The following is a 12,562-nucleotide window of genomic DNA, read 5'->3' on the forward strand; positions in this document are numbered from 1 at the left end:
TCAATAAACCCATTTGCAGTTCATTTATAAAAATAAAAAAAACTGCTGTGCTGTAAGAATAAACTAAGCAAGTATTTGTTTGGACAAATTCATGCATCCACTTGAAAAAAAAAATGTTGGTTGACTCATCAAGAGCAATTTTCCGAAAAGCCTTTTGATGTCTGTGTGAACTCATGTCGCATTTGCAGATAAACAAAAACACAAAAACGTCCTCATTCCTCATCGCAGACAGTTTTGCTATTACGCATCCTGCCAATATATTGATATTTCCACAGACAATGCACATGCCATCTGCAGAGTACCCATGACCCTCCAGGCTAAAGCACAACGTTGAGGCCCCGCCCCCATACATGTGTCCCACTCTACCAGGCAGCACCTTTGACCCAACAATAATTCAGCTGAAATAATCAGTACTTTACTCTTTTAAATGAAACATTTAACTGTCGGTTAACAAAAGGATATAATAAACACAACACATCCTTTTCTTTAACTGTCTCGTCATTTGAAACAACTGTTTGAATCCTTCCTAAAAGGGTTAATTACGCTGTCATGCTGTCCCTTCATGGTAGCTCTGGTTTACACGGGCAGATGACAGAGATGTCTCTGGGGGACTCTTAAAGCCACGTGCCGTGTCGCCCTGACCCCAGCCTCTCCCCAGGGAGCCACTGACACCCTCATCCTGCACTGCATTAAGCTCCACTCAAAAGTCATCATCCAGCCGAGTTTACATTCAATCTGAATGGAGGCAGGGGACCAGACGGCCTCGTTCTGTCTTCTAAAGAGCAGCAGAGGGTCCAGCTGGTCCTCCTAAAGAACCCTGAAACACCCACGTGTGTGTTTGTGATGAAATTCTATGGTTCAGTATGTTAAAGTCCTAGCTAAAGTGACCAACAGCTACATCGGTCAAAGAGAGTGGCTATGTCCAAATTCCCACCCTAACCCCTACATAGTGCACAATATAGTGCGTTCGCCATTTTGTAGTGCTGTCTGAATCTACAATTCCCAAATCGAGAGCCCTGGACATTTCCCAGAATTCTCTGCAGATATTGTCTCTGACATGTTTTAAAAAGCTGTGGACCTGTGATATTTATTCCAGTTAAAGAAGAAAAAGACTAGAGTACCGTAACATTCTTTAAATAAATGTTGGTTGTTTTGAGGTAAAAAGTCAAGAACTTTGGCGAATGCAGGCCACGGGAATTACTCAAGATGAGTTTCAAAACACAAAACCAAGTTTCTCTGTGTTTAAATCCCTAAATCTTGAAGTTTGAACTGTCTCCTGAGGAGAGTGAAAATTCAGAATGAGTATTTTTTATAAGAAAAGACGAAAAAAGAAAAAAAAGTAATGAAAATGTATCTATCTTTTATCGTGCACTGCTGAAACAGGAAGCACCGACATTTCCCCCCCTGAATGCGACGAACAGAAAGACCCTGTGTGTGAGTCCAGAAACCCCGGGGCAGAGTCCGGCCTGCTCTCACTGACGGCACAGCTGCAGTTCATCTGCGTCACACATCTTCCACTGTCGCTCAGACTCCGTCACAAAACCCCCTCCAAAATACCCCCCCTTCCCCTCGATCCAAAAGCTCCATCTATATCTATGTATGGTGAGAGTTTTTAAACCGTTTAAGACCCGTGTGAGAAGTCATCTTTAGCTTTGCATACCATTCATCTTCCAATTGTGCCCCTATTGACTTCAGGTCTAAGAGGTGCTTGTTACAGTAAGCAGCAGGTCTCTAATAGTGGCTGGGCTCCTTTAAGATCCACCCATCTTCACTGGGTCGTGCAGATGCCGGGGGTCAGAGCAGAGTTTTTTGTGTTGTGAGCCAAAATAGCGATGGCCAAGAAACACTCATTTGATTTAGTGTCTAAACTTCATGCGGTGGCACACGTCAAAGAACATTCTGGTGAGGAATCTGCACGACATTTTTGGGTGGGTCCCAAACGTTTCAGAGAATGGCTGAATGACAGATGGATGACTCTGAGAAGAAAAAGGAGAAACAAGCAAACCAGCTTTCCTGGTGGAAGTGCAAAGAAAGTGAGCGATGTTTTAGAAGAACTAGTTTGAACATGTATTATTATATCTCCAAGAAAATGATCTGCATGAAAGCGAAGAGGATTTTTGATACAGAGATTGATGCTTTAACAAGAAAAGAAACGTTCACAGTCAGGGCTAACAGGAACATAATATTATGTATGAATCATCATTTCAATATATTCTGAAATGTTCATCTGGGGTTGTTTTCTTCATTTATAGAATGCCTCCATTCATTTTTAACATGGTTGCTGGAGCCTATACCAGCTACTGTCAGGCGAAGGCGGGGTTTACCCTGAACAGATCAGCAGTCGCAGGTCTATTATGTAACCACGTTGTTTTATAATCCCAGCCATTGATCTGTTGAATCCATTCATTTTCCAAACACGCCATTCCAGTTCAGCATCACTGAAATCTATCCTGGCTTCTGTCAGGTGAAGGCGGGGTTCACCCTGAACAAGTCGCCAGTGCATTGAAGGTCACACAACCACACACACTCACATTCACACCCAGGGACAATTTAGGGCCATCAATTAACCTATAAGCATGAGAAAGCACACATGTGCACTAGAAGAACATGCTAATTCCACACAGAAAGGTCTAAGCAGGACCACGTCTCTCTGTGAGGTGCGAGTGCTAATCGCTCCACCCTTAGGCAGCCCTGATTTGTAGCATCCTAAATAAAATAAAAAACATTTTCTTAAAACAAATCCAAAGTTGAACAAACTCTTAAAAGAAGAACTGAGTGATTGAAAATAGAAAATCTCTCTCTTCTGCATCATTTACATTCCCTTAGATTCCTGTCTGTTGCCATGTGACCTGGGGTTAAAGGTCAGAGGCAGGGCCAGACGCTTTTAATCTTTCCTGGGACTGACATTTTCTGTGCTCCTGCATCACAGCTGGCTAATATTTGCCGAAGGCAGGCCGGCGTGCAGGGCCATGCATGTCGGGGCGTTACGCACCTTGTGTGTGTTGGGTTTGATGCATCGGATGAAGTACGGGTTGGATGTGCTCAGCGTGGCCATCAGGGAGTGCAAAGAGACCTGAAAAGGAGACAAGCACGCCAAAGCACAGTGAAAACATAGAAATAACACCGTATTTTTGGCAGTAAAAGCCAAAAGGCTTCATTCTGAAACCACAAAAACTGGATCTGATCAGTGCTGATACTCTACATAAACAGCAGAAAAATGGCCGACAAAACGGCTACAGAAGACTGAGGTCATGTCTTAATTCACTAACTACCAACAAACATTATAGTGCAGGACTATTTAATGCCTTGGATTTTGAAAAAGCAACTTGGACACCATGCTCACTACTTTTTTATTACTTTTTATTTTTTTAAGTGGCAAATGTGACATCGCAGATTTCCCGAAGTAAAAACTTAATAAACACAAGCGTTTTACAAAAAATATTTATGAATCTACATTGTTGTAAAGATTAAAACATGGGTGGTTTATAAAAAAAAATACATTTTCACATTAAAAATTGTTCAAATGCAATGAATTGTGGTCTGTATTTGCCAATCTAGTGAGCACTGATGTCCACTTTCTTGACTACATAGTGCCCTATATAAACTATATAGTTCATTCACCATTTCTTTTTGGCCAATCAGAATCTACAATTCAAAAATCCAATGCCTTGGAAATTTCCCAGAAGTCTCTGTGAAAAACCAGTGTGCATCGATGCTCACTAGACAAAAACATACCACAATGCATTGCGTTTGAACAATTGTCATTTGAAAATGAAGCTGATACAGTTTTTCTAAAAAACCATCTAAGTTTACATCAATAGATTCATAATAATCTTCATAAATGTTTATACATTTTAGGTTTTTACTTTGGGAAATTTGTGACGTCATAGTTGGTGTTGATATTTTTTATTTTATTTTTTTACTAAAGTAGTGAGGATGGTGTCAGAATTGAGTTAAAACTCAGGGCTTTATAGTCTTTTAGGGTTTATGGAGTTAGGAGGGAATTTAGACACAGCTGTCGTTAAAGTCCAAAACTTCAGCTGCACTTTTATTTTATAAAACAGTTCAAGATTCAAAGATTCAAGAAGTTCTAAGAAAAGAGTTTCAAGCTCTTAGCCCTAATTTTCAGATGGATCAGATCCACAAAAACAAAGAAAAAGATATCTCAAGAAAGTCTACCATCTAAAAACAAAGAACCATAGATCAAATTTACATTAAAACATGAATGTTGTTTTACCAAAAATATGCTACAAAGACAGAAAAAGCAAAAATTTTTTAGCAGAACAAAAACCTGCCTGTACATACTAAACCAGTGGCAAATCTGTTAAATGATAAATACTAAATGATTAATAAAATAAGTGTGCCTTTCATCTTAAAAGCTTCGTGACGAAGATGATTTATTTTCAAAATAAAATACAAAAATCGAATAAAGGCTAACAAATGCTAATGCTAACACAAAATGCTTACTGGGAATGTGGGAAAAAGAAAATTCAAAAATAAAACTCCACTTTTTTTAAAATTCCTTCACATAAAGGCTTTCCCCTGTCTGTCATCAAAAATGCAAGAAAAAACAGTTTCGCATATTGACGTCCTTGTTATCTTTTTACTTAATCGACACGTGGTGAACCGCTGTCACCTCTTTTGCAGATGGCGGTTTTGTGGTGCGCATGCAGCTTTTTCGGACATTTTACCTTGAACTGGGAGCTGACGGTGGGCCGTCGGCGCTTGGAGCTGCTCTTCAGCGTGTCCTGCTTGTTGCGGCTCAGAACATGCTCAAACAGATCGTAGACAAAGTCCAACCTGATAAGCACAGAGCCATTAGAAAGAGAATTTGCAGCAAAAAAAAGCCCCAAAAAAGTTAAGCCTGTTTTTCAGTTCTCTACATCTTTGTTTTTTCAGAGCTATATTTAGTCAAAATTTGAATACAGTGTTCGTCTAGATTTTTGTGTGTGCAAATTTGTAGGATTTTGTTCTTTATCCGTGCTGTGTCTCCTGTACAGAAAGCTTTCAATTTGCCAACTCAGCAGGAATCTTTGATCGTGAGCAGAACTTTGTTTTCCTTCTGCAATACTAGTCTCATTTTTCTATAAAGGATTCAATTCTGAGAGTTTAAACAAAAGAAAACAATGTCAAAAGGTCCATATCTGTCTGAAAAAAGTGTATCACGTATGTAGTGAGAAGTTGTACAGCCTTAAAGACTCACCAAAAGTTGAGTTTTTGGTGTTTTTAACATTAGCATTTCTCAAATGATGGAGGAAGTATTGAGAAAATTAAGCTCAAGCTTTTTTTTGTTGAAATCGTTTTGAATTGGGAGCAGAAAAAAAATTGTTGGTAATGTTAGTTTAGAGGGGTGAAGGGCTGTAAGTCAGCAGAAGAGAGTGTAAACAAAGGGATGATGGGAAGCCAGGGCAGGCTTTCTCCACGCCAGCAGGAGCAAACTACTGCCAATCTGCAGGAACGGCTCACGATTTTGGTTTTGGCTTAAAACAGCATAATCCTAATTATGAGACAGATGTAAAAAGAAGAAACCTCTTTGTGGATTTTGTCTGCTGCTGGTTATCTTTAGTCCTATGACGAACTAAGGACCGCTGTACAAACATGTTGTAAAGAAGAAAGAGTTCTTCCTGAGCTCTGATGTCACAGGAGAAACCTCTGCATTGGAGGTTTCTCCAAAAGGCTCCCCACTCCTCCCACTATTTGATCTGAAAACCTCCGCTGAGCCCACCTGCTCTCCCTCAGCATGTTCAGGATGTCATCTCTGAAAGTATCTCTGTTCTTCTCCAGCATCCCCCTCACATCGTACACCACCTGCAAACAGCAGCAAGGGGGCGTCACACACCCGGGCACACAGGCCGGCTGAGGCGAAGCGGCCGTCTGAAGCCTCCATACCTCCCCTGCATAGTGCTTGACTCCAAAGTAGTGCACGGCGACGCGAGGTTTCACATAAAACGGGTTTTTCTGCAGAATCAAATCAAAGAAATGTGAGAAATTTCACATTAAACATGGAAACTGTTCATTTTATAACCGTGTTAGCAACAGATCAAAAAAGCCAAAGAGTAAACACAATTGTGTTTTACAGAAAATTACTAAAGTCTTTTGTGGCTCAACTGTAAGTTTATGACCCAATGGACAACTTCCTCAATTACCAGCTTTAATTTGAAGATGAATAACTAAAGAATTCAATTTTTTGGAATAAAAAAACACAACTTAAAACCATTTTGGCAAAGAAAAGTGACGAGGCCGAAAGTTTAGTTTTTTGCTGAAATCATTGCTGACGCAGCTTAGGATAAAAACCTGTAATAAATGTGAGGCAGATCAAAAAGAAGCTAATTAAACTTTAAAACGGCAAAAACTAACATGTATTAGAAAAATGGGAAACACCATACTAGATTAGTTAAATATAAACCAAAGAAAGAGCAATGCTACGTAAAAATATACATTAAAAAGCCAAAATAATTAAACAGAAAATGCAACATCAATTGCAAAAATTGCTTAATAAAGGGTGAAATTTTTGTAGAGCTGAAAACCTAGAAAGTGTCCTGACTTAAAATAGTTTAAGTAACACTTAGGAAATAAAATAATAGTATGAAGTATTTATATGATCCTTAAGCCAGCTGTAACTCTGTCATAGAGGCTTAGACCTACTGAGTGCTGGCTGTGGAGTTTCTCCAGTAAAGTGTCATCCGTTGCTTTGGGGAAGTGGCTCTCCTCGTTCAGCAGCGCCAGCAAACCCAGTTTCTGCAGAAACATCAAAACCATCAAAATAAAACTTTGGATTTTGAACAAAACTACAATCATTGCTCGGTATAACTAGCGTTTTTTTTTCTTCTTCTTCAAATTTTTAAAGTAACAAATGGATATTTAACACGTCTATGGGGAACTGCAGACTGAACTTTATTTTAAATTTATCTGCGACATTTTTTTCTTCTTTGGTTTAAATACTAAAGTCATAAACAAAACAGGTTCCTACCTTCTCTATCAAATCCAGACACTCTCCATTGTCCATCCAGTTAATGTCCACCCAGACCAGGCCCTCCCTGCATGGAAAAACATTCAAGGTTTTTCAGGTTTAATGGATTTAAAATTACATGTCAAGAGCAAGATGAGTGATCAAAAGTGGTCTTTTAATCATGATGATGCAGTTTTTATCAAAAAACAAAAAGCTTGGGTCATTTTTTAAAAGACATATTTTCTGCAGAGCAGCAGGAGCTCATTAGAAATTCACCTCTGGGTTATGGCGTAGAAGTAACCCTACGTAGATATCCCAGAATCCCTTTGTGTACATTCCCTCCCCTAGCTAACATTAGAATAGTAAAACCCAAAACCTCAGAGCTATCCAGCTGTGCAGTTTTGAGCCAAATGGCAGCACTTGGCCTTGCTGTCTGGGTTTGTTGTTTTGTGTTAAAACAAGGCGTTTCATGGAGGAGGGGATGAATGTAACACTATTTTCATTCCCCTTTGGCGTTTTCTTGTGCGCATGAGAGTTACATGACGTAATGAGACAAACGGACTTCTTGGTATATGAATGAAAAGGAGAATAAAGTAGCAAAGTGTCTCAGAGCCTTTATTTCACATATGAAACTCCGCTTTACCGACACCGAACCCCGGAAAGCCGGCTCCACTTACCATAATGATTTGATTCTAAGTCACTAAAAGGTTGAGTTTTTGAAACCTATCCAGAAATAAAGCTTCACAAAACGCTCCACAACTTTCATCTTAGAGTACAACTCCGATAAAGAGACGACTTTGGTGCTTTTTCTTGTAAATGTATGACTATTTTTATTGTACATGTGTGACTTTTTTTGTCATAAATAATTAGATTTTTTGTCTCGAAATGTATGTGTTTAAAGCCATAAATATACAAAACCTGTAAATTTAGGAGAAAAAAGTTATATGCCTATGGCCTATGAATTTAAAAGTCATAAATATATGACTTTATTCTCATAATTTAACAGCAATGAATTTTGGGACTTTAAAGTCATTATTTTTTAAAAATGTATTACACCTGTCTGTTTTAGACCGAAGCTGAACAAAAGTGTTTTTAGCTCTTTTGCAACTGAGCTAAAAACGCAAATAACTTCAACGCAGAGCCATAAACATAGTTCTAGGGAATCTTTGTTGAGCAAAGTTGTGTTTTGTGGTCAATTTACACTTGACATTTTTCATTTAACAATTGACACAACTTGATATTGGGACAGTGGTGGAAATGTGTGCAATATATCTGAATTACATTTGAGGCCAATAAACAAAAAGGTCACACTAAAGGAAAAGTCTTGTTAACACTTACATTTTGTAAACCAGCTGGACTTTTTAAAAGATTTTTGAGAGAAAAAATGACCAGAAAAATACGTACTTATTGTATTCAAGCTGCTCTAAGGAGAAAATGTGCTTGTTGAAATATTCCTGCAGCTTCTCGTTTGCATAGTTGATGTTGAACTGCTCAAAGCGGTTGACCTGTGGGAAGGAAAACATGGCCACCGCTGTCAAATATTTGACTTATTTTCACGCCCTGCAAAATATTTAAGACAAAATGTGATTTCTTTGAATAAATCAGGTAATTTTCTTTAGTTGGAACGAACCTCAAAGTTCTCAAACCCAAAAATGTCCAGGATGCTGATGGATTTGAAGTCTTCTTTGCCCCTGATGCGGTTGTTGAGCTGGTGGATGATCCAGTTGAAACACTGAGAATAAAGTGCCATTGCCATGGAGTCTCTGGAGTCCACCGCCTGCCGGCACGACAGATCAAAGTTTTAGAGATTTGCGTTTTCCAAATGAAGAAAAAAAAAAAGAAAAGGATTTTTCCAAAGTCCTTAAGGCAAACCTGTTCCACAGTAAGAGGTGTAGAGATCTCCTCGCCCCGGAGGATCATGGAACGGTGGGTCAGGACCTCGGCGAGCTGATCCGAGTTCAACCCGAGAAGTTCTGCCGTCCAGCTGAGAGCTGCATGAACGCAATTCATGAGTCCTGCTGCTTCACAGACACCTTTAAATACTCTGCTTTATCTAGTCTACATTATAGTTTTATTCTATGGAAGGTTAAAGGAGCATTTTACAACCACGGTTTGTCACTTCTGGCTTGCCGTACTTTCCAGAGAGCAAAACTCCAAGAACAAAAACAAAAGAAAAGAAGTTCGCTCGAACCTGTCTTGGAGGAGATTTGCGCCCCCCCTGCCGTCATGAACTCCATGTTCCCCGTGTGGAGGATCCCGGCCAGGAGGCGCAGGATGTCACTGATGTTCTCCTCGGTGAACTGCATCGTGCGCATGGCGTTCTGGAAACCACGAGAAACGACAGTTTTCTCTGTTTTTCTTTCATTTGGGTGAAACAGCAAAAGCAGATGTTGTCATTTCTCATTTGGAGCAGGTTTTGATCTTCAGAGAGCTCTCTGAGGTTTGGATGGAAAGTAAACCTTTAGGTGAAGGGGAGGAGTTGCTGCTCAAAAGGACCAAACGTGATAACAAAAGTGAGAGAAAAGAAAGCAGTTCCTAGTTTCCATTTAGTATTTGACATTTACGGAAGATATCTTCCACTTACACTGCTCTCCGTCTGCTTTATCTCTCCACAGTGTGTCGATGGACAAATGTCTTCCGCTGATCTTAGTGTCAGAATTTCACTTTTGGATGTAATAATTTGTCTTTCCAGCAGATCTAGCATAAATATTTCACAGCTTCAAATAATAACCTATTCAAATAAGCAACTCGACACTTGTCTCCCCCTCTCTCTTTATTTCTTTTTCTTCTACCTCCCCACCCCCACACAGACACTTTCCCACTCTTCCTCCCCTAATAAAAAGAACATGTATATACACTTAAAACACAAACTGTAATAAATAAATAAAAAATAATTAAAAAAAAATAAAGAACAGAAAGGGGTTCATACAAATTTACACACTGGCTATCTGAAGATTCATAACCCCTTTTTGGGATAGTAAAACCTGTCCAACACAAAAGGCCTTCAGCTCTCATCTGTTTGTTCAGTTGTTGGACAGAACAAGTTAGAAAAAAATAAATACATAAATCAAGTCTTTGTCATTTACCAGAACCTCCTGAAAAGTGCCTTTGTCGTTGATTGTCTTCTCACTGAGGCAGCTGGACTGTCTCAGGTAGTGATAATTGTCAGGGTGGGTTAACCCGAACGCCTCTGCAAACACACAAAAATGCACACATACAGTAACCACACAAACACAACAACACACACTCAAAATCTGTAATACGCCCCATCATTCATCCATGCACATCTTATCAACTAACCGGATACAGTAAATGAAGAAAATAATATACACATCTAGCTTAGCCCAACTGACACTAAAACCTCCAGTTAAAATATATTGAATTTTTTCATCAGTTTAGTTTTTAAAAATGAAAAATTGCCACATATATGCATCACAATAACAACTCTATTACTTTTTTATTACAATATCACTATTACCTGGGGTTAAACTTCTACCCCAGGTTAGAGTTAAAATGGTATCACATCCCATCGTTCTCTGTTATGTTTCAAACCTCTCCATAGGTGTTGGACACATTAACTTACATCAGAATGTGGACAATTCTGGGATATGATTAAAAAAAAGATATTATGCCCAAATTATCATCCCTCCTCCACTGTGCTTTCTGCTTTCAAAAAAACTGTATTTTTTCTACACAGGTTTCATATACGTAGTACTTTTACATGTACTTTAACCTCTTGACACCTGAATCTATTGCCAGCTATAGAAAAAACAGACTTTTTTGCTTACATTTAGATGCTAAATGAAGGTAATTTTGGAACAGAAGTGATTTGATGCATATTTTTATTTTTTATTTTTTTAGACAAAACATATATATTATGATTTCCTTCAATGCCAAAGTTTTGCGCTTCACTGAAGGAAAGTTTCCCTCTTAAGGTGGAAAAGGCGGGGTCTGTGGTTTTCGCTTCACCTCTCTGCTGGCTGTTGGCTCCAGCCAAGATGGCGTAGAAGATGTGGTAGTTCCTCTCCTCTGGATTCTGACGCACGACTCGGTTCTGCAGAAGAAACGTGTTTGTAGATGTTTTTTTAATTTTTTTCTAGGAAAGGCCTGCAACTGAGAGACAAAAAAAACACACTTACCTTTTCCAAGAGGTCTGTTGTGGAAAACGAACGAGTCAAGAGAAAAACCAAACAGGTGATTTGAGAGAAACAAACCGTAAAAAGGTCATTTTTTTCACTCGTCCTATTTATTTCAAGCACTTTACCTGCAGCGACACACAGAAACGGCTAACATTTGGCCTAAACATGAGCTGTAGAGCATTAAACGTGACCAAATTAAACCAAATTTACTTTATTAAAGCAAAACACTTAAAGTGTTACTTTAGGAATTCAACTGATCAAATTCAACAAAAAGATGGAACCAACTGAAGCACAGAATAACGATTCAAATATAATATTTTGTAAATCCATTTCAACAGATTTGAATGTAAATATAAATGAGAAGATATGTTCTTTATTATCATACATTAAAGTAGTTGGAAGGAGCTGTAAACGAAGAGCTCTCAGTTATGGGTAACAGGAAGGGGAGCGGGGTTGCTCCACGCCTGTGGTCCCGCCCACAACTCAGAGGTGAATTTCAAATGATCTCCTGCTGCTCTGCAGGAACTATGTTTTAAAAACCGACAGGTTTTTGGATTTTGGCAAAAAAATCATAAAATAATCATAACGAAAAAACCACTTGGAACTCTTTAGCAATAAATTAAAAGATGATCGGAGTGGGACTTTAAATAAATATCACAATATTACACTTTTTAAATAAAAAATAGTAACCTACATTTTTAGGTCAAAGATTTTTGCAAATATTAAATTGCAATCTTCTTTCTCTTTTGGCTTTTTTCCCATCAGGGGTTGCCACAGCGACTCATTCTTCAAGGATGACGCATGGTTAACTTGGCAATGTTTTACACTGGATGCCCTTCCTGACACAACCCTCTCAATTTATCTGGGCTGGGGACCGGCACAGAAGCAGATAAGGGGATAGGGAGCAGCCTGGATTTGAACCCTGTTTTCACAGATGGAACGCGCCGCAAACCAGCACGGGCTAAACCGGCTCAAATAATAAATTGCAATCATTAAGGATAATTTGTTATTTTGTTCGTTTGATTTTTTTATTCAGTCTTTCTGTAAGATTTACATAATAGTGATTTTATAACTAAGAGAATGTTTTATTTTAGGTAAATAATATATATTATATAATATTTATTATAGAAATTTTGTTTTCCATTTTAGTTGTTATTCGTTTATTTGAATGCACAATTGAAAACGCTGCTGTCAGGCTTCCATAAATAACGTATGAATCTGGATTTTCTTTGGAACACTTCATTCCTGCTCAGAAATGAGGTTTTGGGAGACGTTAAGCGAAGGCTGCTTTCACAGGGAGGGGTTTCAGGGTTCAGAAGGATACAGTCCACTATCCTGCCACCCTGGATGTTGCCCTTCTGGCTGAAATGCAGCTGGACGAACTTCCCGAAGCGGCTGGAGTTGTTGTTGTAGATGGTTTTGGCGTTTCCAAACGCCTCCATGATGGGGCTGTGGGGCAGCGGTCGGCCGTCAG

General features: G+C 38.9%; 1 protein-coding gene across 1 annotated transcript in view; it reads right to left on the reverse strand.

Moving 5' to 3' along the window:
* myo10 (myosin X) overlaps positions 1 to 12,562 on the reverse strand; it is a 117,812-nt gene that overhangs the window by 26,435 nt on the left and 78,815 nt on the right. The window contains exons 6-19 of the mRNA XM_011486183.3: positions 12,413 to 12,537; positions 11,089 to 11,102; positions 10,919 to 11,003; positions 10,036 to 10,139; positions 9,141 to 9,270; positions 8,822 to 8,940; positions 8,580 to 8,726; positions 8,354 to 8,454; positions 6,971 to 7,037; positions 6,646 to 6,738; positions 5,890 to 5,958; positions 5,726 to 5,808; positions 4,692 to 4,800; positions 2,993 to 3,073 (exon numbers count right to left, since the gene is read on the reverse strand). Of these exons, the coding sequence (XP_011484485.1) occupies positions 2,993 to 3,073; positions 4,692 to 4,800; positions 5,726 to 5,808; positions 5,890 to 5,958; positions 6,646 to 6,738; positions 6,971 to 7,037; positions 8,354 to 8,454; positions 8,580 to 8,726; positions 8,822 to 8,940; positions 9,141 to 9,270; positions 10,036 to 10,139; positions 10,919 to 11,003; positions 11,089 to 11,102; positions 12,413 to 12,537 (1,327 nt within the window). The remainder of the gene's footprint in view (positions 1 to 2,992; positions 3,074 to 4,691; positions 4,801 to 5,725; positions 5,809 to 5,889; positions 5,959 to 6,645; positions 6,739 to 6,970; positions 7,038 to 8,353; positions 8,455 to 8,579; positions 8,727 to 8,821; positions 8,941 to 9,140; positions 9,271 to 10,035; positions 10,140 to 10,918; positions 11,004 to 11,088; positions 11,103 to 12,412; positions 12,538 to 12,562) is intronic.

The sequence above is a fragment of the Oryzias latipes genome, chromosome 17, assembly GCF_002234675.1.
Source record: "Oryzias latipes chromosome 17, ASM223467v1".
Classification (NCBI taxonomy): Eukaryota; Metazoa; Chordata; class Actinopteri; order Beloniformes; family Adrianichthyidae; genus Oryzias; species Oryzias latipes.